Here is a 25,826-nt window from a genome sequence, read left to right as displayed (position 1 = left end):
TCCTTGTACAAAGAGATCCATATAATGAGCCCCCCAGCCCCAGAGGCTGGCATCTGAAGTAATTATTACGCAAGGCGGGTCCTGTATCGGGATCCCCCTGGACAAATTCGAGTCCCGATGCCACCAGGTGAGAGACTGACGCACTTTGTGTGGTAAGGCAATCACACGGTGTCGCCTCGAGGCGATGTCTCTCTGGAACTTGATCAGAAGATGTTGAAAAGGACGTGAATGAAGTCTGGCCCACGGTGTAACTGCTATAGATGATGCCATCATCCCGAGCAGTTTTGCCAGGCGCATCAAGTCTGATTTCGTTTGGTCGCGTATGGAGCGTGCTAGGTCTGTGATGGCCCGGATTCGTTGTGGCGCCAGCGTTATAGTTTGAGCAAGGGTGTCTATCACCGTGCCCAGGTGTATAAGTGATTGCGTGGGGTAGAGGTGACTCTTTTGAACATTCACTAAAAAACCGTGGTTTTGTAGGAAACTGAGTGTAAGATTTAAGTCTTTGTTTGCCTGGGTAAACGACTGAGACCTGAGAAGTAGGTCGTTCAGATAAGGGGAGAGGTGCACCCCTTTCAGACGTAGGCCTGAGAGTGCTGCTGCCAGCACCTTGGTGAAGATCCTGGGTGCCGTGGCAAGTCCGAATGGCAGGGCTTTGTACTGAAAGTGTTTCTTGTCGTATGTGAACCTGAGCAACCTTCTGTGCGTGGGGTGAATTGGAATGTGCAGGTAGGCCTCCTTGAGGTCTATGGATGCCAAATAGTCCTGGGGTTGGAGTGCCTCTCTGATTGAAACTATAGTTTCCATCCGGAAAGTCCTGCGTTTCAGGAACTGGTTGACAAACCTGAGGTCGAGCACCCCCCTGAATGAACTGTCCTTTTTTGCCACCAAAAAGAAGAGGGAGTACACTCCTGAGAACCGTTCGTCCATGGGGACGGGTTCTATAGCTGAGATTTGTAAAAGGTGCTCTATTTCTGCTAGGAACGTTCCGTGTTTTTGTAGTGATGTCGGTCTGTGTGAGAAGACGAAACGTGGGGGTGGATACTGATGTAACTCCAGTCTGTACCCGTCTTTGATAATGCTCAGGACCCATTTTGTCATGGCCCCGTCAGAGGACTCCTCAGATGAGGACGACTTGGGAGTAACAGCAGCAGACCCAGGAGCAGCAGGAGACACGGAGGAGCCTCCTGAGAATCCAGCTCCTTCTGCCCCTCAGCTGCAGAGCACCCCAGGGACAGCAGAGGCCCTGCAGCCAGACACAGACAGTGAACAGGATACTCCCCCCTCACCTGCAGAACGTAGACAGCAGAAGGTCAGGCAGAAGAGAGGCAGGCCTGTCTCCTTAAGGCCCAAACGCTGAGGGCTCACACCTGCTGTCCATCCTGCTCTTTATAAGGCACACCTTGGCTGCAGCTTGTTGCTGACAGCAATGTCAGGTGTGGCTTTGTGTAGACCTAGTTTCCCTGCAGCATCTCTTTGACTGACCTCCTTGGCAATTGATCCCGGACCTCCACTGACCTCGCTTCTGGACTTCTGACTCGGCAAGTACGCTTCGGATAGGCCTGGCAGATTTACAACCCGACTGCTGGCTAAGGACTTTCCTTCCCTGCCAAAGACCCAGGAATTTCAAGCCCCCCCTGACACTGCTGAGGCAGTGTAGAGCTGACACATTTGTCTTTTGTTGTTGTCTGCCATTGGTTTAGGAAGTAATTGAGTCGACCTCTGACAGGTATAGAGTCAGAAACGTTGTTGTGGTTGACGCTGCTGCCTAGTCTGGTAGGACTGCTGTCTATTCTGGTGGAATCTCTGTGGAGGCTTCTGGTTTTGCCAGGGAAAACGGGAGCCTCTAAAATCCCTCTGTCTGTTGCTGAAGAAGGGCCTTGAGCCACGAAAGGAACGCATCTGGAAAGTGGGAGTATAGCGTCGGAATGGCTTTCTTTCCTCTTTCCCCTGTGAGGGCATAACTTTCTTTTTATCCTTATTGTCCACCAATACCTCCGCCAGATTGTCTTCCCCAAATAATTTCCCACCTGTATATTTAGCCGTGGCTAGATTAGATCTGGATGCATTGTCCGCATCCCAATGTGAAAGCCATACTAGGCGCCTGGCTACCACTGCCGTGGCCATAGCCCTGGCTGCAAATTGTGAGGAATCCATACTAGCGTCTGCTATGAAGGCCATGCAGAGTGAGAGTTTTAAAATGGACTTTCATAACTTGGAGACCTCCAGCTCCTGATTTTGGGCTAGGTCCTCAATCCACAGCAGTGATGCCCTAGAGAATACTGAAGCTGCCACAGAGGCTCTTATGGACATAGCCGTCACTTCATGTACCCGCTTAAGTGCTAGATCTGACTTGCGCTGTATGGGATCTTTGAGATGAGCATCCCCATCCCGTGGCAAGATCGAATGTGACAGGAGCGCAGTAATAGGTCCATCCACGTCTGGGGCCTGCAACTGTTCCATAACACTGGGTTCTAAGGTATATAGTCTATTAGCCCAGTTAGTCCCTCTTTTGGGGTATAGCGGTAGCTCCCACTCCTGTTGAATATTAGCCAACAGCATAGGTGGGCACGGAATGCCCTTAGGCCCGGTCTTAACAGTAGTCAGTACCATAGCTGGCCTGGAGGAGGTAGGTTGTTCCTCAGAAGGAGCAGTCAGCTCCAGGGAAGCAATCACCTTTTTTAATAATGGTTCAAAATGAACTTCCAAAAATAGTCTGACCGAGTTTTGAGCCTCTGTTTCTGAGGCATCGGTCCATTCTCCGTCATCCATGGACCCTGTAGATCCGATTTCTGATAGGGCATCCTGGTGGTCCCACTCATAATACCCCGTACCCATAGCCACCAAAGTCCGGTCAGGGGAAAGCTGTCTGGCAACCTGGCATGGTCTCTTACATGGGGGGGGGGGCGGCTACTGCCATAGGCTGTGGGCATTGTGGAGTATTGGGGGGTATCACAGTAAATGGTGGGACCTCCTCTAATAGTGCCTGCTTAAGTTGCCGAATTACGTCAGGCGAAAACAACTGTGCCAGCGTCATTGAAGGGGTTATTAAAGGAGCTGGCATAGGCTGAGGAGAGAGCTGGGGTGGAGAGACGGGGGGGGCATACCGCCCATGGGCTTCCGTCGTTCCCTCATCCTCCGATCTGCTGTCGTCCAGCTGCTCCAGTAGATGGCGCTGGACTGCAGGCTCTATCGAACACGCCTCTTGAGTGCCACTCAAGATGGCCGCCGCCGCCGCCTTTTCGGCGGGAAAAAACATTAGGGAGCTGGAAGAGGCAGTAGGCGGTGGTGAAAGGCTCACTTCGCACAGTAGGCCTCCGCCCCGATTAGAGCTGTGCCACGATGTAGCAGCGAAATTCATGCTCTGAAATGAGGCTTCTTGCCTATGCTCCCTGGCCGGACGTTGCGCGTCCGCTGGAGCTGTTGCCGTCATGCCCAATATCTGCAGGGAACTGACCGCAGCAGGAGCTGGGTGCTGCCCTGATTTTTTGTGTCCCTTCTTGTTCTGGGATTGTGGGACAGACGGCGGCTGGGAACTGACTGCAGCAGGAGCTGAGTGCTGCCCTGACCCCTTATGGCCTTGCAGGGATCCGACCACAGTAGCCACTGTGTGCTGCCCTGTTCCTCTAAGGGTTTTTGTCCTGGCGGTCTGAGAAGACGGCAGTGCTTCCATATCTCAGCCAGGAGAGAAAGAATAGGTACGAAAAGAGGAAGAGAAAGATAATAAGAAGTATAGAAAAGAACGAAGGAAAACAGAGGAGCCGTAGGCTGATAGTCTACAGAAGTGAGAGAAAAACAGCCAAAGGTTGTTGCCCGAGCTGAGACAGGAACAGAACTGGCATCACCTCAGTAAGAAGGGGAGGAGCCAAGAAAAAATTATGACAGGTTCCTGTCTCGAGCTGACTGGGGACTATAACCCACGTGGAGACCTCACTGGCATCCATGAAAGAAAAAGAAGATCCCTCCTCCTCCCCTTTTCCTTTCACAGCAAAAGGCAACAAGTTAATATATTTTCAACAAACCAATTACGGGAGACATCACCCCAAAGATGATCGTCGCGTGCACATCATCGATTGCTTATGTGAAAAAGGCCAACACAATAATAAATCGGTGACAAAATTATACTTAGCAAGGGTAATTAGCTCGCTGGTGGAGACTGAGGGACTCAGTCCTGGCTCAGATTTAGAAAGGCCTCAGCATGTGGTTGCAACGGTGCCAGGAGCAAATGCAAAAGGAGACGAAGAAGCATTGGAAGCCTGGAGAGAAAGGGCCGTTTGCAATCAGTAAGCAAAGGTAGCTTTCTTGGATCCTCCCCAATACAGCCCTTGAGCAACCGCACTGCTGAGCATTTAACGGGAGTTTTCAGGCAGATTTGGATTTGCATTTTTAAAAAACACCCGGTGGGGTAACAATAGACTGAAAACCAGGATGAAATAAGCAATGCAAATCAGTTTTAAAAAGAGCTACATTGCAACAGATGCCAGCCACCACTGCCTCCAACCAGTCTTCCTTTGGCTGCCAAAATCAGGTCCAAACTAAAAAGGGTTGCAACAAATTCTGTAATAGGGGGCTGGATTTGAAAGGTGGGCAGCAGGGTGGGGGAGGGAGGGGGAAGGGATGGGTCTCTTTATTATAGCTGAAGACAGGGAAGAGAATAACAAGGAAGCTCAACAGGTGCAGACAGGTCAGGATAGGCCAAAAGGTAACTATCCAGGAAGGGCCACAGCATCTGCTTTGCATGCAGAAAATCCCAGATTCAATCCCCGGCATCGCCAGGTAGGCAGGGAAGGACTTGTCAGTCTCAGTTCTCTCAGTTTCAAATCTTAAATTCAATTCGCCACATTTCTGCAGCAATTTGCATTGGGGTTTTTTTTTTAATCCTCATGACATTTCTCCAGAATTTTAGTGCAAATTGCTCCAACCGAACACATTTTTGTAGGCAGTTTTGACCGATGCACACATTTTTGCAAGGAATTTCTCGTCATGTGAGCATTTCTGTATGTTATTTTCACTCATATACTCATTTTTATGCACGCTTTCCCCCTAAGTGCCTTAGCCACTGCTTCCTTGACCTTTCCTGCTGATAGGAGCCAATGAGAGTCAGAGGAGGTGAGTCATCCACTGTAAAAGAGTCTTCTCAGCAGCTAACACTCTCCCCTTTGGCTCCTAGAGATGTCTGTTGTGGGAGAAGGCATTAACAAGGATCTCATTCTCAACGTTGCAGTAAAAAAGGTGGAGGGGGCATGGCTATGACTAACATGAAAGGACCCTGCACTTCTGAATTTGTCACTACACTACTGTGCATTACAAGGTCCCGGGTTCAATCCCACATCTCCAGGTGAGGCTGGGGGAGTTGCTCCCCATTTAAAACCCTGGAGAGTCGCTGTCGGTCAATGTAGAGCAGCGATGGCCAACAGTTTTTTCATATTTGCCAAAATTGTGGCAAATGTGTTAATATTTGTGCCACACAACGAGAACATTGTTTTAACTGTGTTTTTGAGGGTAAAAAAAAATACACACTAATGTTTTGAATTATTTATTGATAGAACTAGTGAGAAATCTGACATATTTCATGAAGTCGTGCAGGAAAATCAGGCATAAAATCAGACTACATCTCAACTCCACCTCCAATTTTCATTCAATATCTGTGACCTGTGTTTTGCTTTTACCATTTTTACCACACAAAAAGTTGATTCACAGAGCCATGTTGGACCAAAAACTGAAAACAGTTTTGAAGAACCGTATTTAGAATCGTGAACTCATTTTGATTTAAAATATAAGTCCACATCATAACAAGTGAACCATCTATTAAATGTTTTGAAATAAAATCACACCCCTCTCCAAAAGGTGCCTCTCCAAAGAAAAGAAGCCTTGGAGATGTCGAGGTGAAATTGACCTTGCATGAATTTGGTATTTTTCAAATTTGAAAAAGCATATAGAGTGTCAGGGGCAGACGGTGGATGTTTTTTTGAATTGGTACATGTATAAAAGTATAAAAGGAGAGTGGAGGCCCAGAGAACCTGTCTTCTACCTTCCCTACAAGTTCTCAGAGAAAGCATGAACGAACTGGTCAAAGGGCAGAAACCCAGAGGGAGGCAGTGAGATGTAAAAGTCCAGCCAATTTATTTGCAGCCTGGGAAGGAAGTAACACAGACCTGCTGTGTCCCATCTGGGGAGATGGGTGACAGGAAGCAACAGATCCCTGTAGGAGAAGGCGTCCGCCCAAGCCCAGCCCACCCGAAGGCGAGCAGGTTGGGCATCCCCGCTGAGGCTCTCAGTACACATTGTCTCTGCGGGATGCTTGCTTGGAGGGCGCCTTCCTCGTTTGTGCCGGGGAAGACTGTCTCGCCAATTTCTTCGATGCCCCAGAACAAGCTACCTTTGTGTGGCGGCTCTCCCCTTTCTTGGGGGCCCGGGGAGCCTCGGGCTCATCCAGATTCAGGGACACCCTCCAGCGCCCCAAGGCAGAGGCTTGCCCGGCGGGAGGCAGGAGTTCTTTGAAGCTCCCAACCATGGGCCGAGAGCCCTGCCTGTGAAGCAAAATCCCCCTTGGTTGTGGAGCTCAGAGGCAGTGGCTGAAGGAACCCCCAGTGTTCCAGGGGGCCCAAGGCCCCCCCAACTTCCACAGAGAAGCCGTAGAGCCCTGCTGCTTGGGGGCTGTCCCTCGCATCTTAGCACAGGCGTTCTTGATGTATAACAGCAGCTGTTTCAGGACGCTGGGGGGATTCTTGGGGGGCTTGGCGTGGACCCGCGCTGCTGCTGCTGACGAGGCCGGCTTTCCCAGTTGCGGCTGGTGGTGTCTTTTGGATGGTTGTGGGGAGCGCCTAGGAACACTCCTCTGGCCCTTGGGTCCCCTCCCTGCGCGGGTGGCTGCTGCTGCTGCTTGGGCAAGCGTGGCGCCTTCTCTGGGGACTGAGGCTGGGTTTCGGCTCCCCGACTCTTCCTGTTCCATGCTGCTGCTCCTCTCGTGCCTGGGGGGCCCCTCTTTCCCCAGGGGCCGCTTGGTGGTGCCCACCGCTTGCAGCAGCCCCCACTCGCTGGCCTCAGACCTCTTGATCTTCAGGAGGAAGCCCAGGCACATGTAGACCTCGCCTTCCCAGACGCTCAGCCGCGGGTAGACCAGGAGGGATGGGCTGTGATGCGGGCGCGGGTGGGGGCAGTAGGGGGTGCAGCGGCCACAGAGTAGGCACACGGGGTACTCCACGCTTGGCCGGCCGCGCCTCTTCTCCAGCGTCTTGGCCAGGCACAGGTGCAGGTCCCGTGTGGCCTGGTCTGTGTCTAGCGACTCCACGATGCCGTGGGCCAGGGCTTGGGGGGGAGCACAGCACGCCTGTTGTTCTTGTGGTGCAGCTCCACTCGGGCTGCCGTCATGCAGAGCAGTTCCAGCTGGTTCTGGCACATGAAAGGGGTCCAGGAACGGCGGCAGCACTGTGCTCTGCTGCTCAAAGGCCATGTGGGCCTTTGGGGCGTCAGGCAAGGCGTCGGCCCACCTCAGCCGGCACACCTTCCTGTCCACCATTGCGCTGACCTTGATCTCTGTAGGCTTGTCCTTGGGGCTGCCAGCTCTGGCCTCCTTGGGGGTGCTCGGTGATCTCCTGGCCCCGCTATCCCTCTCCTTCCCTTTGGGGGTCCTGGGTCTCCCGGGGTCCTTAGGCAGGGGGCTCTTGCTTTGCCCAAACAGACTGAAGATGCCCCCCAAGCCCTCCTTGGCAGCCCCGCTGCCCATCTTGCCCTCCGATGGTGCATCCAGATGCGGCTTCCAGACTTGCAGAACAGGATGGGGGGAGCCAGGAAGTCTTCGGGGAGAGGCCCAGGGGGCCTGGGGCAGGGGCCGGGGCTTTGTACGTGAGGGGCCTTGGGCGGGGTTTGACACCTCTGCAGAAGGGCTGGAGGGGGTGTGTGGCTACCTGGCCTTGGGCAGATGGGGAGCTGCTGGCTCACCCACTGCAGCAGCCCCCCTTTCGGGACGGCGGCGCTGCTAAGGGTTTGACAGCTGAGCACAAGGAAGGAGCGCTGGGGATCAGCCTGGTCGTGGAGTTGGACCGGGGCGGAGGGCCTCCCCACCGGCCCTGCAGCTGCGCCTGATGGAACCCCAGCCGGGAGGACCTGGTGAGATGAGCTGCTTCTTCTTCTTCCTCTTCTTCTTCTTCTAGGATGACAGGCATGTGGCAGAGAGGCGATCCCAACCTGCTATAGTAAATAAATAAATAAATTTAATTTAATTTATGTGTCGCCTATCTGGCCAGTGGCCACTCTAGGCGACGTACATGTAAACAATAAAACACAATAATACAATAATGAAGCAGTACTAAACAGGGTAAGAGGCATTTTCATCATAGCAATTAGCCCTCCCCAGAAATCCCAAAGGCCTGTTGAAAGAGCCAGGTCTTTAAGGCTTTACGGAATACATTAAGGGAAGAGGCGTGCCGTAGATCTTGTGGAAGGGAATTCCAGAAGGTGGGGGCTGCCACTGAGAATGCCCTCTCTCTAGTTCCCGCCAGTCTAGCTGTTTTTGTCGGCGGGATTGAGAGAAGGCCCTGTGTGGGCAGTTTACAACAATCAAAAACATTAAAAACAAATATACAAATATAGTGAGCAGCATCTCCAGATGAATGTCCCCAGCTGTAAACGGAGGTGATGGACGCCACGGAAGTGTTTGATGGAGTCCGTGAGATCCTGGGTAGTGTGGCCAGAAGGAGGGGGGGGAGGGAAGGAAAAAGACCAAGACGTCAGAACAGCCCTTCTGCATCGGATCCGGTTGTCAAACTCTAAGGTGTAGGGCCACTGCAGGATTCATTGGAGTGGCTGTATCTCATATTTGTGGCCCCAAAGACTGGGCATCCCCATATCCTTGTGGCCTAACTACACATTATGTGACATGCACTCACGTTGTGTGTTTTCAAAAATTACACACCAGGGCTGGGACAGGAGCACCTGTTAAATCAGGATTGCAGCATGCAGGGAGGTAGGAGATTGTCTCTGACGTCAGGATGAGTTTCAGAGGTACTCAAGAGTGCAGGAAGACTGCTCTCTAATTTCCAGTTAAATACCAGGTTGTTGTGGATCTCTGGTGCCTCTTCCCTTTCTAAATCCAGCTTGGACATCTGGCATTTCTCACTCCATATATGACAAGAGCCTTTGTTGTAGAATCTTGAGCATTTCTTTACTTGCATGGGATATTAAGCTTCATGGCTGTGTGGGGATTCAAACCCTGGTCTCCCAGGTTGTAGTGCAACACTCTAACCACTAAACCACACTGGCTCCCTAGTTAGTAAAAACTATAATAAACCAATTGGGAACTGGCCTACCACCACATGTATGCTCACCTTCGCCAACCTGGCGCCCTCCAGATGTTTTGGACTATAACCCCCATTGGCTCCAGTCAATGACTAGAGCTGATGGAAGTAACAGCCCCAAACATCTAGAGGGCACCAGGTTGGGAAAGGCTGCTCTGTGGTGAGAAGCCTAGGCTCTGTGCGCCCCTTCCCCAGCCCATACTGGCCCATGGCGTGTTCTAAGAGCGCCTTACGTGCCACTGATGCGTTGCATTTGCCAGGTGAGATACTGGATGTTGTTGTCCAAGGTTTGCAGAGTGCGTAACCTAGGGAATAGAAGAGAGAGAGGGAGAAGTAGGAGTGGGGAGCGCGTTTGGGTGCTCTTTTTCCAAGTGACCACTGCAGTGTAGGAAGATGCCTTATATTGAGCCACACAATTGTCCCATCTAGCTTGGTATTGTTTACACTGACTGGCAGTGGCTCTCCAAGATTTCAGGCAGGAGTCCATTGGGGACTGACCCTGGGGCCTTCTGCATGCACAGCAAGTGCTCTGCCACTGAGCCACGGCCCTTCCTCCTCCTCAGCTGCTTCTCACCCTTCCATCTGCTTCAGAAGGTCTCTGCCAAATCTGTCTCCCCCCCACCAGTACAATAATAGAATCATAGTGGAGTTGGAAAGGGCCTATAAGGCCATCGAGTCAAACCCCCTGTGTAATGCAGGAATCCAAATCAAAGCATTCCCAACAGATGGCTGTCCAGCTGCCTCTTGAAGGCCTCCAGTGTCGGAGAGCCCACTACCTCTCTAGGTCGTTGGTTCCATTGTCGTATGGCTCTAACAGTGAGGAGGTTTTTCCTGATGTCCAGTCGAAATCTGGCTTCCTGCAACTTGAGCCCATTATTCCGTGTCCTGCACTCTGGGACGATCAAGAAGAGATCCCGGCCCTCCTCTGTGTCCACTTGAAGAGTGCTATCATATCTCCCCTAAACATGCCCTGTTCTTTCAGTCTCTCGTCATAGGGCTTGGTTTCCAGTCCCCTGATCATCCTCGTTGCCCTCCTCTGAACCTGTCCCAGTTTGTCTGCATCTTTCTTGAAGTGCAGACACCAAAACTGGATGCAGTATTCAAGATGAGGCCTAACCAGTGCTGAATAGAGGGAAACTTCACACACACCCCGTCTCTCTTCTGCTAGGGATGGCCCAAGACAGTTTGCTGAAATTGCATCCCCTACCCCCCCCACTCCCAGGTCAAGGTACAGAGTACCCATGTCCCCCCAAAATAAAAAGGGGGAGGGGGACAATGGATGCAGGAAAAAAGGCCCGGAGAAAAAAAGTTCTCAAAAAGCCAAAATGTTTTATTTTGCCCAACGCGTTTCAGAATCAAGAAATTCCTTTTTCATGGCAACTTACCAGCAAAGATGAACTTCTGTATCTTTGTCCTTTGCTGAAGCTGTTAACAGAAGTCAAGCTTTGCAGCACGTTGCTGGTAAGAGGTGTAAATTCCCCCTGATGGAGGGATTTCTTAATTCCAAAACATGTTAGGTAACCCAAAACTCTGGATTGGCTAGACAAATTAGAAATTGCAAGGAAATTATTCTCCAATATTTCCAGTTCTTCCCGGGTCACCTCAGAGCCTTCTAATGCTCTCAGATGATGTGCTAAGTACATACTAAGGGGTTGATAACTGTGCTTTAGTTATTTATTAACAGAGCGGTTCATGACAAATGCTCTTGGAGGTCACTGATTCATAGGGTCGCCATGTCGTAATCTACTTGAAGGCACATAATAACAACACAACAAAGTCAAAAGATAACCACAAATGCTCCAAGATGAGGCCAGGCCTCCAGACTTCACGGATATCTGAAACAGGTGCCTCCATCTCCAATCATGAGGTTCCTACCCCCTCTTGCACGCCCATGGGTTATCTCTGCCCCTCCAGAGAACAAAGCAGAAGGATGTGTGTGAGGGGTGCTTGTTCCCAGTAGAAGGAGAGAAGATGACCCACTGCATGGGGTGTGCAACTGGAACATAGGAAGAACCACAGGAAGAGCTGCTTTCTATGGAGTCAGACCACTGGTCCATCTGGGACCTAGGAAGCTGCCTCTATTTATTATTTATGTATTACATTTATACCCCACCTTTCTTTTAATGAAACCCAAAGCGGCTTACTTATGGTTCCCAAGCGGTCTCCCATCCAGGCACTGACCAGACTTGACCCTGCTTAGCTTCAGCAGGATACTGGCCTCATCTGCCTTTGTTATAAAAAATATATTATTGATTGATAGAAATGCTGACAATACATGTAGAATGATATTAACAAGTGACGTTTTAAGTTTAAGTAAGTTGGCTTAGGTCATTGACCATTTGCTAAGAAGTCAGCAAAACTGTGAAGAATACAATGAGTGATTTAGACGTTGCAATTTGCTTATCTTGTAGCCTTGTGCACAGTGCAAAAGCACAGAGCATGATTTACCCCCACCTTCGGAATTTGTGTGTGCTGCCAAATGCTTAGAAGATAGGGTATAACTGTATGCCTCTGATATGTGTGCTTCAGAACTCACAAGACTGACACGAGTCTATGTGAGTTCTCCACTTGCAAGTGACAATAAAGCCTTGGTTTGCATTTTTTATGAGTCTCCTGTTGAATGATTATTGGGGCCTTCATCCAGTAGGCACGAACCTTAAATTCTAGTGTAACACCTTCAGACCATACCCTGGGACCATTGTACCAAATTAGACTGTTGGCCCATCTAGCTCAATGTTGTCTACACTGACCAGCAGTGGCTTTCCAGAGTTTCAGGAAGAGAGTCTTTTCCAGGCCTACATGGAGATGGTGGGGACTGAATCTGGGGCCTTCTGCATGCAAGGCAGTTGCTCTGTTACTGAGCTATACAGCCCTTCCCACAGCAGGGTGCCCCTCCAGAGGGAAGAGGTTCGGAGGGATCCAGGAGCTGACTACCTGAGAGCACCTAAAAAACGCGCACGCAGAACCGGGGCTCTGCTGTGGCTTGTGCCTGGCCCTGTCCAGGGCAACATCCAGGAAGGCAAGGTCCCTGCCCTGAGCGGCTGGCCTGCTTAAGGGAGTGGGAGGATAAGCCTGCTGCGGGGGAAGAACCTTACTGAGCCCACTTAATTCGCATGTATTTAGGCCTAGTTTTTCATTGGAACCGTAGAGCACACAACAGGCAGAAATTCAGTGGGTGCAGCACCAACTAGCTGTGAGGCCTAAAGGGGTGGGAACCGCAACCCAGGTGCAGGAACTTTTGGCCCTCCAGATGCTGCTGAACTACAACTCTCATCATCTACGTCTTGGCCATGCTTGCTGATGGGAGTTGTAGTTCAGCAACATCTAGAGGGCCAAAGGTTCACCATTCCTGTCATAACTCCTTGAATAATAATAATAGTAATAATTATGATAATTATTGTATATCCCACCCTTCCCCCTGAAGGAGTTCAGGGTGCCAAACGTAAACAAAATAATGTAACAAGAAAAAGAAAAAAAGTTAAAAACATTCCAAAACACAATTACAATTAAAAACATTCTAAAGCAAGGTTAAAAATACTCTAAAGCATAGCTTAAAAACATTTTTTCATTGGTGATCTTCAGGGTGTATTGGGGACCTGCAAGTGGAGAAGCATGGGATGTATATAGGATAAATAAAATATTTCCTCATAAGCCTTTTCCCCACTCCTACAAACAATGGTTTGATTCTTTCTTTCTTTGTTTATTGCATTTATGTCCAACCCTTCATCCAAGGCAGTTGGGAGTGCCTTTTATGACCTTTTCCATCGTTGTTCCCACAAAGGACCTGAGAAGGAAGATTAAGCAGAGAGGGTGACTGGCCAGCGGTCCCTTTTGCCATTTTTAGTGTGATTGCTTGCAAACCACTTAAAATAACACCTGGGACAAACTCCTGGTTCTGGAGCACAGCTTAAGAACCTCTGAGCTTGAGCAAGCCTTGTAATGTTTCTGGGTCCTGACAAAGAAGTACAGAGGATTAATTGTGTTCTTATTTTTTTTGTGGTGGGGACTGTGTATATTTATGGGTGGTTTGATCTGAAACTCTATTTTTGTTTCCCGTTTCCATTCCTCAGTTGTTCCCGCTGCTGCTTACACCATTTACATGGGAAAAGATAAGTATGAAAGTAAATGTGACACTTTAAAGATGTGCTTGACAAACTGGAGTCTGTTTAATACACTTTTTGTTTAACCCTGTTTTTATTTAAAAATGGAACTTCGGGTTCAGAAGAGGGCGACGAGGATGATAGCCGGTATGGAGAACAAGTCTTATGAGGCAAGGTTGAAGGAACTTGGCATGTTCAGTCTGGTGAAGAGAAGGCTGAGGGGTGACATGATTGCACTCTTTAAGTACCTGAAGGGCTGTCACATAGAGGAGGGTACAGATTTGTTCTCTGCTGCCCCAGAGGGTAGGACTAGGTCTAATGGTTTTAAGTTGCAGGAGCGTAGATTCAGATTGGACATTAGAAGGAACTTCTTGACAGTAAGGGCAGTTCGGCAATGGAACCGACTGCCTAGGGAGGTGGTGGGATCCCCTTCGCTGGATGTCTTCAAGCAGAGGCTGGACAGCTATCTGCGGGAGATGCTCTAGCTGTGGATTTCCTGCTGTGAGCAGGGGGTTGGACTCGATGGCCTACAAGGCCCCTTCCAACTCTATGATTCTATGATAAGTTATGCATCTTGAATAAGAACTCACTGACTTGCTAACAGCAGAAAACAAGCCCTTATCCTGTTCAGTGAGGATCCCCCCCCATTGTTTTGGAATGCATAAATTACCTGTATATTAGGATCCAAATCTTTGCCTCTTTATCATGGCTTGGTGCGTGTCACTATCACAGTGATGTCCTGGAGTAAAATTCATGTGGAAACTTGAATGCATCTAGCCGTGCTAAAATGAAAGGAGGCAAGCAGGGACTAATGTCAGAAGCAGCTTTTTATGTGCCTCGTTTTTAATTATGTATTATAACAAAATGTGTGTATTTTGAAGATTTATGTCCCACCTTTCAGCGTATAATCTCTAATGCTCTAGCACAAATGGGGCCTTTAGTTCTGCAGTCCCAAGGGAACTACAGACTGCTTTTCAACAGCTGTATAAAGTGGTTTGCACCATAATATTAGCTTTCTGAATTTTATGTATAAGCAACAGCAAATAAAGTCTGTGAGAAAATTAAAGCTGTGCTCGTGCAAGGGACTTCTCCCCCTCCTGTCAGTAGCTCCCTCTGTACCCAAAATGTACTCTGGAGGGTTGGGAGACCCTCTGGAGCAAATTGGGGAGGGGCTGGAGGGGAGAGAAGAGAAACCAAAAGCCTTGTTGTACTAGTGGGCACATATTTTTTGATGTCTCTCAGTGTCAACAACAAACAAAACAGTGCCAACCAGCTGTGGTCAGCCACATTTCAGCAAAACCTGATAGAATGAAAATAGGTTTGTATTTCTTGTTTAAGGTCTGAGCTAAATGCTTATGTAAATTATCACTTTCTAAAAAGAGTTCTTTAGCTTTTAATATAAACATTTTAACATGGGGCTCTGAACAAATATACTTGATCCATGATCTCAACCCTACTGAGATTGGGTGGGACATATTATCTTGAAATTGGAATCCAAGTTGGTCAAAAAGGCAATTCTGTTGTATACACCAGTATTTAGCTGAATGGTGTACAGGCCTGTGTCTCTTGCATCATATTTGTGCTAAGGAACAACAACTTTAAAACAGCACTTCAAAAGTGAGTAATTTCTTTGTGACCTTCTATTTCCCCCCTTGATTTGCTTGTAACTCTTCTGTCTTTTAAAAGAAAGGAAAAGCAGTTTGTATTTATGTTGTTACAGACCTTCCAACATCAGAGTAATGAAACTGCTCAAGCCTTTTTTTGGTAGGAATTCAAGAAGTTAATCGATGGTTCTCATCTTCTTTCAAAAACATGTTAGTTGTTTATTTTTGCATATTCAGCTATTAAAATTACAGTTTGATTAAAATGTCTAGATGTAACCATTTTTCTTGAAGAAAATTCAGAACAGTTATTCTTGGTTCTGTTTTCAACAAAAAAAGGTCACCATGACTTTTCAGCTGTTAGCATTGTTTTTAATCCTAGGGAAAATATTTTCCAGAATTGTTCTGTTTTTTGAATGAGGTCCCAATGTATATATGAAATTCCCTTTAGATTTATGTCCTCTCTACCAGGCAATTACCCCAAATTGTGCTAATCTAAGAAACATGAGGCTAAGTAAAAATCCGAGGTCATATTTATAGACCACGTATCTTCAACAGTGCTAATTACCCAATGCCTTTCCCCATTTACTTATATTTACTGTGTGGTGTTGGTTGTGTCGACCCCATAATTCTAATAATAGTTTGTTAGGTTCAGATCTGAGCTTTTTACTTTTTTTTGTTTTATTATTGTCTTTGAAATAAAACAGATACTTCTAAACTACTTTATTTCTCTGAAGGCAGGCAGCATGCTCCTGAATGCCAATTGCTGGAAACTGCAGGAGGGGAAGAGTGCTCTTATACTCACATCCTGCTTGTGGGCTTCACATTGGGGCATCCGGTTGGCCGCTGTGTGAACAGGATGTTGGACTAGATGGGCCATTGGTCTGGTCCAGCAGGCTCTTCTTATGTATAAATTATTCACCAAATTTCTCACTTGAAATTTGTTTGTGTTTTTAAGCTGTTGTTAAAGTGAAAATTACGACACTTTTATCAGCAGAATCCTGTGGAATGTTTACTCAGAAGTCTCAATGAGACTTACCTCCAAATAAGTACCGTATATTCCGGCGTATAAGATGACTTTTTAACCCAGGAAAATCTTCTCAAAAGTCGGGGGTCGTCTTATAGGGCGGGTGCTGAAACTTCCGAGCCTTTTGTATGGTATGGACAGTCTTTGTCAAACAGTTTTGGTATAGTATCAACAGCTTCAAGCAGTTGCAGTATTCAAATAGTCGCAAGAGGCAGCAGCAGTAGCAGAGAGAAAGCTATGTAAATCACGCTGTGGGGCTGCCAGAAAGCCTTGGCTCTGCAAACTACAGCCCGTGTAATTGAGACCCCCCTTTTTGGCACTGTAACTGACTAGACAGAAAGAGACAAATAAAATGGCGGCCGCAAAAAACGGCGGGAAAATTGGCCAATCAGAGAAGCTTGGGGTGATAAAGAAGCAATGGCGGTCATAGGAACGCACCAGCAAGCACAAAACAGACTCAAACCAAAACTCTGGGGCCGCTGGGCTGCGAAAGCACGATTGGGCTCAGCAAACGAGGGAAAGAATGAGCCGCAGCTGCGGGCTCTAAAGGCAGTTGCGGTAGGCTTAAGATGCCGCAGACGAGCCGGGGGAGACAGAGCAACCCTCCCAGATAGGGGCTCTGACACAGAGCCGCAGCTGCAGGCTCTGGAGCTGCCGTGAAAAAGGTAAAGTGGCAGCAATACTGAGAGCAGCAGCCGCAAGCTCTCAGTTAATTCTAGGTGGCTTGCTGAGGGGGGGAGAGCCGCAGCTGCGGTCTCCCGTAACGTCACTGAGCTTCAGGAGGCAAAGGAAGCCGTATGTACAGGCTCCTTATGTAAGTAAGCCAAAGAAGTCAGGAAAAAATGCCGCGGAGCGGGCCAGGAAGCCGCAATCGCAAGCTCCTGGTTAGAGCTGCGTCAGCCGCCAGAGAACAAAAGGAGCCGCAGCCTCCCTGAAAGCCATAGGCAATTTACTGGGGGAAAAAATGAAAGGAGCCGCAGCCGCGGTCTCCCTGAGAGCCGTTAGGGAATTTCCTTCCTTTCAGCTATAGAGTGAATTAGGAAAAGTTTAATCCTCTTGCACTGTTTTATGTTTACATGTTTGATGACAAACAGCCTTATGTTTATAAGTGACAGTTTTCCTGCTAAGTACCTGCATGTCATAAGCAGGGGTAGTCTTATACGGCGAGTATATCCCAAACTCTATATTTTAACTGGAAAAGTTGGGGGTCGTCTTATACGCCCAGTCGTCTTATACGCCGGAATATACGGTATGTATAGGATTGCAATCAAAGTATAAAAGGTTATATCTCTTTGTCCCAGGACACTTCATGGATGTGAAAATAATTTGCCTTGCAGAAATGACTACTGGAAATACGCGCGCACATGTGTGTCAGACTTTGTGAGTGTTGCACTGGTCCATCCTTCAGCAGTGCTATAGCTACTCAGATCTAATTATGCAGTTCAGTATTCAAAATTTGCGGCATAATTCAAATCGAAATGATTGTTTCTGCCTTGAAAGTTTAGTACTGGATTCCTTTGTTTTCAGAAAGATCTTCTTCTTTAACGATTTGGTTCGTGAGGTGACCCAGTAGGTTTGCGTGATAAGCCTTGCCCCAAAGGTGCAGCCATGGCCTGGCTCTCAGGGAGGACGCAGAGGAAATTCTCTCTGCTAACTGTTTCGCTTTTTTCTTGCAGATGAAGATCTAATAAAGTACGGCTGGCCAGAAGATATTTGGTAAGTGCTGAACTGAGCCTCTGTGTGCAGTGATGGTCCTTTGCCTGTGAAATTAACCTCCTTCCTTAATAAGGTTGCGGCGCTGGGCTCCTGCTGGGAGGAAGGGCGGGATATAAATATAATAATTAATTCCCCAACATCCAGTTCTGAATTTGTACTGCTGGAATATCCTTCCTTATATTTTCTCTTTAATCTAAATCCAGCTGGCTTCAGTCCTGCTCTTGCTTAGTTTGCTTTTTTTGGGGGAATTTTTTGTGTGTGCAGTCCCTCATCTGCTTTGCAATTTTTTACCTGCTTTCTCTTCTTATGGCTGCTAATGTTGGTGTTTTATTTTAGTGGAGCTTAATGAACATCTGTATCCACTGCCCTGGAATCTGTTTTAATCAAGGGCAGCATAGAAATGCTTTTAAATAGTTATATAATGACTAGAACTTGAATGAACAGGTTCCTTGGCACAGAAAGTGGTGCCTGGGCTACTCCCAAAGACAGAGAGGATCCAAAAGGGTTAAAATGAAAACCTTCTGGAACCTCAGTAGATCCGTCAACAGATCTTACATGAGCCATTTTGCACATTAAACAAGCAAACATGGCAGGAGCCACTCCATTAAGCACTTCTTTTTTAATTTATGTATTTTTTATATTTTATTGGTTTTCAAAAAAAAAGAGAAAGCCTGCCAAAGGCAAAAATATTCGCTAAGCCAAGCCACTAAGGGCCTTCTCTGAATTAGTTCATTAAATGAGCACCTCTTTTAAATGAATGGAATGATGCTCTTTTATTTATTTTGATTTGTTTAAGATACGAAAAATAAAATGAGCAGTTAAGGCAGGGGTCAACCAACCTTTTTGGACCAGTGGGCACCTTTTGAATTTTGAGAAAGTGCTAAGGGCGCCAGTCACAAAATGGCTGCCATGGGATGGCATGACACAAAATCAGAGAGAGTACAGTTGTTGCTGCTCTCTCTTCCCCTGGACAATCTCATGTTTACCATGGAAAGTCAGCTATGTCCTCCTGGCCCTGAGTGCCGAGATACAACTGTTAAACACGGAGCCTTCTTAATGTTGGCCTCTCTGTTGTAGAACAAGAGATTATTTTACATGTTCAGCTGCCTTCTTGAGATGGTAAATAGGCTTTGTGATTTAAAGCAGTTTTTCGTATAATACCTGCATGCACCTTTTTGTTATGCTTATTGTATCTTACATCCTCCATCTTATGTATGACACTTTTTGAGGGCTTTACCCTGAAAGGAGTTTACATTTACAGTCATCTGTTTGCCTAGGAAGTCCTGCAGGCATGTAGAAACCACTGCTGTATTTTTTGTTGAAATACATGAGGGAATGATAGACCTGGGCTATATTAAGCTGCTATTCCAAGGGTAAAGGGTCGGGAAGTGTAAATTAGTGTGGAGAGCAGTGATATTAATGGCAAGCAAGAGTTGCAAGCCTGAGTTTTCATTTTTCCAACCACATCTCTACAGGCCGGAAAATACATTTATTAACATTAACATATAGATGTTTTTGATTTGTAGGCACTTTACTGAGGACATGGCATCTGCTACTCCAAGAAAAAGAAAACGCAGTTCTGATGGGTGAGGTTTCCACTACAAATGTTCAAGTCTGAAAAATCAGATGTGATATATGCAGAGACTCTTCTGCTTGTATTGGATGCTACATGACAAATGTAGTGTACAAAATCATACTAATAAATTATATAAAAATGCATTAAAACAGTGATGAGCTCTTCCTCATACTGCTTTAATGCTTCATTTTCCAAATTAACAATTAGACATTTGGGTTTTTTAAAAAAATGTTTTGTTGAGTTTTTAACAATAACAACACGACCCTGGCTACCCCCTTAACAGGAGAACCAGGACAAACGGAAACAAAGAGTGGAGTACAGTACATTGCAATCAATATCAGATGAGACACAACATGCCAGTTCAGGCATCAGATAAAACACTTGAAAGATATGGGAAACATAAGGATAAGCATACGATCAAGAAAGAGCATCTCTGTTGGTCTTATGTGCCTTCAAGTCGACTACGACTTATGGTCAGCGACCTCTAACAGCATCTGTTGTGGACTACCCTGTTCAGATCTTGTAAGTTCAGGTCTGTGGCTTCCTTTATGGAATCAATCCATCTCTTGTTTGGCCGTCCTCTTTTTCTACTCCCTGCTGTTTTCCCCAGCATCATTGTCTTTTCTAGTGAATCATGTCTTCTTATGATGTGTCGAAAGAAGAGCTTGGAAAAGTTACTTTTTTGAACTACAACTCCCATCAGCCCCAGCCAGCATGGCCACTGGATTGGGCTGATGGGCGTTGTAGTTCAAAAAAGTAACTTTTCCAAGCTCTGGGAAAGTATGATAACCTCAGTTTCATCATTCTAGTGATAGTTCTGGTTTAATTTGTTCTAACACCCAATTATTTGTCTTATTTGCAGTCCATGGTATACGCAACGCTCTCCTCCAGCACCACAATTCAAATGAATTGATTTTTCTCCTATCCGCTTTTTTCACTGTCCAACTTTCACATCCATACATAGAGATCAGGAATACCATGGTCTGAATGATCCTGACTTTAGTGTTCAGTGATACATCTTTGCATTTGAGGACCTTTTCTAGTTCTCTCACAGCTGCCCTCCCCAGTCCTAGCCTTCTTCTGATTTCTTGACTATTGTCTCCATTTCGGTTAATGACTGTGCCGAGCTACTTATAATCCTTGACATGTTCAATGTCCTCATTGTCAACTGTAAAGTTACATAAATCTTTTGTTGGCATTACTTTAGTCTTTAACTTTCATCAGCATTCATTTCGAATCATTACTGGTTTCTGCTAGTAGTATGGTATCATCTGTATATCTTAAATTATTGATATTTCTCCCTCCAATTTTCACACCTCCTTCATCTTGCTCCAATCCTGCTTTCCGTATGATATGTCCTGCGTATAGATTAAATAAATAGGGTGATAAAAAGTCTCACACCCTTTCCCATTGGGAACCAATCAGTTTCTCCATATTCCTTCCTTAGAGTAGCCTTTTGTCCAGAGTATAGGTTGCGCATCAGGACAATAAGATACTGTGGCACCCCCATTTCTCTTAAAGTGTTCCATAGTTCGTGATCTACACAGTCAAGGGCTTTGCTGTAATCTATAAAGCAAGGGTGATTTTCTTCTGAAATTCCTTGGTCTGTTCCATTATTCAAGGTATGTTTGTGATATGATCTCTTGTACCTCTTCCCTTTCTAAATCCAGCTTGGACATCTGGCATTTCTCGCTCCATATATGGCAAGAGCCTTTGTTGTAGAATCTTGAGCATTATTTTACTTGCATGGGATATTAAGGCAATAGTTCAATAATTACTGCATTTCCTGGGATCGCCTTTCTTTGGAATTGGGATGTATATTGAATGCTTCCAGTCTGTGGGCCACTGTTTAGATTTCCATATTTCTTGACAATTTTTTGTCAAAATTTGGACAGATTCAGTGCCCCTGCTAAGAGTCTAGCCTCTTGGTCTAGACTCCTGACAACATTGCTCCCAGCTTCTTCAACATTCTCAAACCCCCTCACCACTTTAAGGTGTGCATCCTAGAGAGGGGCATCTCTGTTAGTAAGAACATAACCTCTCCATAGGGGGACATTATCCCAATTTATAGGGGCAATGATAAGATGTCTTGGAATCAACACTGAACATGTATTTTCAATCAGATTCAGTTTAAATGGACAGTAGTACACTCAACTGGTAATATACCCTGCCTGAAACCTTGGAATGTGGACAATACTCCAATGACTTGATTCAGTATAACTCAACTAGAGGGACCAATAGCCTGATTCATTATAACATAGCTTTCTATGTTCAGCTGTAATTTTGTATCCGCACAGTTGATTATCCATGATTTCCAAAGCTATCAGAATAATTTTTTAACTGAAATTGTGCTAAGATAGTTGAACTTATTCTGAAATATGTAAAGAATGAAATATTAACTTTACATTTCTGTAATGGATTATGCAGTATGTGTACTACATGCATAGAATGGTCTGTGTACAACAGTTTGCATATGAATCTATCACTGGCTATAGTTGTTGATTTATTGTGTTATGTTTATGTGTAATGAAAATAAATACATATTAACTTTACATTTTATAGTTTGCTACTAGTATATGGGAATCCAGTGAAAAAACTGATGATGGAATTCACTGAGGAGCCGCCCATGGCTATGATATCTGCAGGTCAAAGTTCTGCATCTCCAGTAAAGCAAATGCCAAGTGTCCGAGATGATGATAAAGAAAACCATCACATGCTCCAAAAATCAAAAAAATTACAGAAGCTTGATACCTCTCCACTTCAGAGAGCCAGTGTGCCAAAGGGAATACAAAGGGAGTTCCCACAGAGAATGTCTCCAGAGTGTGGCACCACACACAGTTCCATTGTATCCACCAGCTCCTTTTACAGCAAAGGGAAGCAATATCGAAGCCTGCTGGAGAGGAAACTGGCAAATGAAAGCCATCCTCTTGGTCCAAGAAATGATGGAAACCTACTTATTGCGAGCAAGTCAGAGACGGCACATCTTAAAGTGATGACAGCCTCAACAATATCAAAGTGCCCTGGTGCTTCCAGGCAGGCCAAGAATTTGCCAGGAAACACCAAAAGAGCCAAAATAAAGATGGCTCCTCCCAAGGGGAAAGAGGATGCTAATTGTGCTATGGAAAAGAAAATGGATGGTCCTTTTAGAGTCTTAAGCATGAAATTCAAACCTGTGGTGAAACTCCAGACAGGGGCAGCATTCTTTGGCACTGGAAAGTGGCAGCCTGGCTCTAAGAAAATGCTTCCATCATCCCCCTACTCTGTTAGCAAGTCCATAGGTAAAGGGAATCAGGACAACCCCCTGACCCATTCCAAGCTCTGCTTGTCCACTCAAAGCAAAGCCACTGAAGAAGGCAGGAAAGGAAGCTGTGCAAATGGGCTCTCGAAAGAGGAAAAACGTGATCGCCTGCAGGATGATGTGAAATTGATTCACAATACAAGCCAAAATAAGGAGTCTATATGTGAACTGAACCTGTTGCAAAATACTAGGCTCCTCAAAACTCCTCACTCTGGTTGCACAAAGGCCCACGCAGAAAAGGAAACTGATGCTGGAATCCAGGTATGTAGAATCTATGATCGCTGCTAATGTTGGTATACACCAAAGTTTCCACTTACAGCGTTTCTGTAGCGACACATATTTTTGTCATATCACCATGTAGACAATGTTTTGTCCTTTGAGTGGTATTGAATATTACAATACACTGTGCATGAACAGGCTGACACCCTTGTTGTGTAATCTGCAGGTTACCAAGATTCTTGAATCCTCAGATTGTCACTGGCAGCCTAAGAATGCTCTAACAGTGGTATTTATTTAGAAGCTTACATGCCATCCTTTAATCTCTTGTTTCTAATCTCCCAAACTAGCAAACAAAATCAGAAATAATAAAATACAATGCAGCAAAAACCCACAATATTAAAACAGGATGAAATCAGTCAGAGTCAATAAAGCCACAAATTGAAACTGCTTCAGAAAACACACTGAAAGGCCAGGGCCAGGAAGACATAAAATCTGGCATCAGAGTAGCCTCTCCGGAGTAGGTTTTCCACAGAATTGGGAAAACCCTCTCTGCAGTCACCACACATTTTAACTTCTGGCAGCATGGAGACTTTGAGGAGGGCCTCTGAAGGTGATCGTGAGGTTCAGGCACTTGTAGCAGAGAAGGTGGTTCTTAAGATACTAGTGCCCCAAGCCATTCAGCGCTTTAAAGGTGATCACCAGAATTTTGAATTTTCCTCAGAAAGGATTGGCAGTCACTGCGGTTGTTTGAAAAGTGGTAAGCCGTGTTCCCTGTGGCCAGCCTTGAGTTAAAAGCCTACCAACTGTATTTTGAGCTGAAGTTTCTGAGGCATTTTCAAAGGCAGCCTCAGTTCTGTGGTGTAATTTGGAAGCTACCAAGGCATGGTAAACTATAGCTAGGCTGTCTCTGACCAGAACCAGGACCTGCCTGGAGGCTTTGGCTTGAGTTACATTTGGGTCTTCTTACAGGGTTGGATCTAAAAACCTTGACTTTGCTCTTTGTCAAGCAGAATGCCTGGAGCAAACAGATGGCTCCCTTGGCTCTTCCCTGTTGAATTGCAACGGAGAACACCTGAGGGATCTTACATCTCACTCCTTTATTGAGAGAATGTAGATGTGTCTTATTTTGACTACTGGATCAAAACAGCTAGTTTCCTTCTCCAAGTAGTCATAATAAACAGGAGATTGATGCAGCCTTACAGAGTCTGCAGGTAGGGGTTGTATCCAATGCTGTCCTGTTCACTGAAGCTTCTGATCCAATTGAGGCTTCTTTAAATGGAAGGGGTGAGTAAGTGGTTTTTTGCTTATTCTCTCTTGTTTCTAGAGCACCCTGCACCCTCCAAAATCTGCTCCAGAAGGTTGGGGGACCCTCCAGAGCAGCGAGGAGAGGCTGTAGCAGAAAGAAGGAATTTGCAAAAATTGCCTCTCACCCCCTGCCATTCATAGAAGCTTCCACTAGGTCAATAAGCCTTCTGGAAGTGTGAGGACTGCATTAGATACTTTGGTATGCATGATCACTGGCATCCTGTGACAACTAGTGAATCTTATTAAGTCTCACCTTCTTTCTACAGAACTGAAGCTGGTAAAATATAAGGTACCTTGGTGGTCTTCTATTGTGGCACTGACCAGACCTAGATCTACTTCTCTTCGGCAAGGTTGCTGCATTGGAAACTCTTCCAAAAGGGACAGCTGTATTAGTCTCTTGCAGCAAAAACAGCCAAGGGTCTTGAGACATCTTAAAAATTTGCCTTGTTCATAAAATGTTTGTCTTGTTCATAGGACTGTGAAGAAAACTTCCAGAGATCACTGAGAAACATGGGCAAGCATGAGAGTGCCTCTTCCAGTAAGTGTTATAGTGATACCATCAAGGGTAAAAGTAAGTAATGGGTAGAAGTCCAAATGCATCTATTACGTGGCCATAAAAAGCTTGATAGGTAATCCTATCCTGTTCATCATCCACAATGCTCTGAATAGAGAGAATTCTCCATGCCTTTGATACCTGGGGCAAATTGTCAAATACAGAACAAATGGAAAGGAGGATACTAATTGCAAGGATGTTGTTATTTTCCCTCCCTAGTGCCATCTTTGGCCGATGACACCCATCTGTTGTTCAGTACACTAATATGGCTACCAAGTGTCTGGCAGAGGAACTATTAGATGCGGGCTTCAATTGCACAACTAGCACAAAGAATGACGAAACCCCCTCTGAGATAATCACAGTTGATGCATACTGCGAGTCGCAGAGCAGCTCTTCACTGCTCCAAGAAACATACCATGAGTCACACTATTCTCCATCTGTATACGCTGGTAGTGCAAACCCACCTTGCTCCAGTTGGCAAGAACTTTTATTCAAAGAGATGTCCTTAGTTAAAGTATTCATTGCCGAAACGAATAAGCTACTCACCACTCTGGTAGAATTTATAGCTCCTTTAACTGCACAACTCAGCTCAGGAAATAAAATGGCTGCAACTCTAACTCATAACATCGCCTCTCAGACCTTGAATATAGAAGGCGCTGGTAAAAGCAAGGATAAGAAAACACCTCCTAGAGGAAAACACTCCAGTCGTGGGAGACAGCAGAAATTACTGAAATCCAAGAAAACAAAGAATATTAAAAATTACAAATCTCCCCCCATCAGAAAAATGAACTTTAATCCACTGTTCAAACTTCTGGAACACATCCCCAAAAACCAAAGCAATAAAAAATCCATGCATAGCAAAACAGTGCAGCATGATTCTACCTCAAAAACAGGGGACAAACTCCTTAGAAAAGAATTTGACAACAGGGAAAAGGAAAAACGTTTTTTACCCCAGACCTCCCATGTAGTCACTGCGCTGATAGCACATAAAACGCCATTTCCCCCCTGGAAACTTGTTCTCCAACCTGGGAAATTAGTAGTGTCTTACCATAAGTGGGAATCAGGATACTGGCCCCCTTTCCCTAGCATACCATTTTTGGACAAATGTTTTGCACAATCCCTTCATCCACAACATCGG

General features: G+C 46.1%; 2 protein-coding genes across 4 annotated transcripts; one reads left to right on the top strand and one right to left on the bottom strand.

Moving 5' to 3' along the window:
* Positions 1–5,562: 5,562 nt before the first annotated feature.
* LOC133372036 (uncharacterized) lies at positions 5,563–16,391 on the bottom strand. 3 transcript variants are annotated; one of them, XM_061600249.1, is made up of 4 exons: positions 16,034–16,391; positions 14,064–14,175; positions 9,527–9,598; positions 5,563–8,187 (listed from the first exon to the last, which is right to left on the bottom strand). In XM_061600249.1, exon 4 carries the CDS (start codon positions 7,721–7,723, stop codon positions 6,560–6,562), a length of 1,164 nt encoding a protein of 387 aa, XP_061456233.1. In that variant the 5' UTR covers positions 7,724–8,187; positions 9,527–9,598; positions 14,064–14,175; positions 16,034–16,391; the 3' UTR covers positions 5,563–6,559. The 3 variants fall into 3 exon arrangements, with proteins under 3 accessions (XP_061456233.1, XP_061456232.1, XP_061456234.1); XM_061600248.1 differs by lacking the exons at positions 14,064–14,175; positions 16,034–16,391 and adding an exon at positions 10,679–10,883; XM_061600250.1 differs by lacking the exons at positions 14,064–14,175; positions 16,034–16,391 and adding an exon at positions 10,679–10,883 and having other exon boundaries at positions 5,563–8,184.
* Positions 16,392–19,254: 2,863 nt separating this feature from the next.
* LOC133371844 (uncharacterized) lies at positions 19,255–25,002 on the top strand. The gene is made up of 4 exons (XM_061599718.1): positions 19,255–19,323; positions 21,876–22,872; positions 24,610–24,673; positions 24,908–25,002. The coding sequence occupies exons 1-4, from the start codon at positions 19,280–19,282 to the stop codon at positions 24,985–24,987; spliced, it is 1,185 nt and encodes a 394-aa protein (XP_061455702.1). The 5' UTR covers positions 19,255–19,279; the 3' UTR covers positions 24,988–25,002.
* The last annotated feature ends 824 nt before the right edge of the window (positions 25,003–25,826 follow it).

This window comes from Rhineura floridana, chromosome 17 (assembly GCF_030035675.1).
Source record: "Rhineura floridana isolate rRhiFlo1 chromosome 17, rRhiFlo1.hap2, whole genome shotgun sequence".
NCBI lineage: Eukaryota > Metazoa > Chordata > Lepidosauria > Squamata > Rhineuridae > Rhineura > Rhineura floridana.
This window is presented reverse-complemented; position numbering and strand designations above follow the sequence as displayed.

Bases quoted from the DNA above. Each gene is read 5' to 3' on its own strand.
- LOC133372036 (XM_061600249.1), bottom strand. From the start codon at position 7,723: ATGGGCAGCGGGGCTGCCAAGGAGGGCTTGGGGGGCATCTTCAGTCTG.
- LOC133371844 (XM_061599718.1), top strand. From the start codon at position 19,280: ATGGCATCTGCTACTCCAAGAAAAAGAAAACGCAGTTCTGATGG. The intron at 19,324-21,875 runs GTGAGGTTTCCA...TACATTTTATAG, and splicing joins AGAAAACGCAGTTCTGATGG to TTTGCTACTAGTATATGGGA. The intron at 22,873-24,609 runs GTATGTAGAATC...TCTTGTTCATAG, and splicing joins AAACTGATGCTGGAATCCAG to GACTGTGAAGAAAACTTCCA.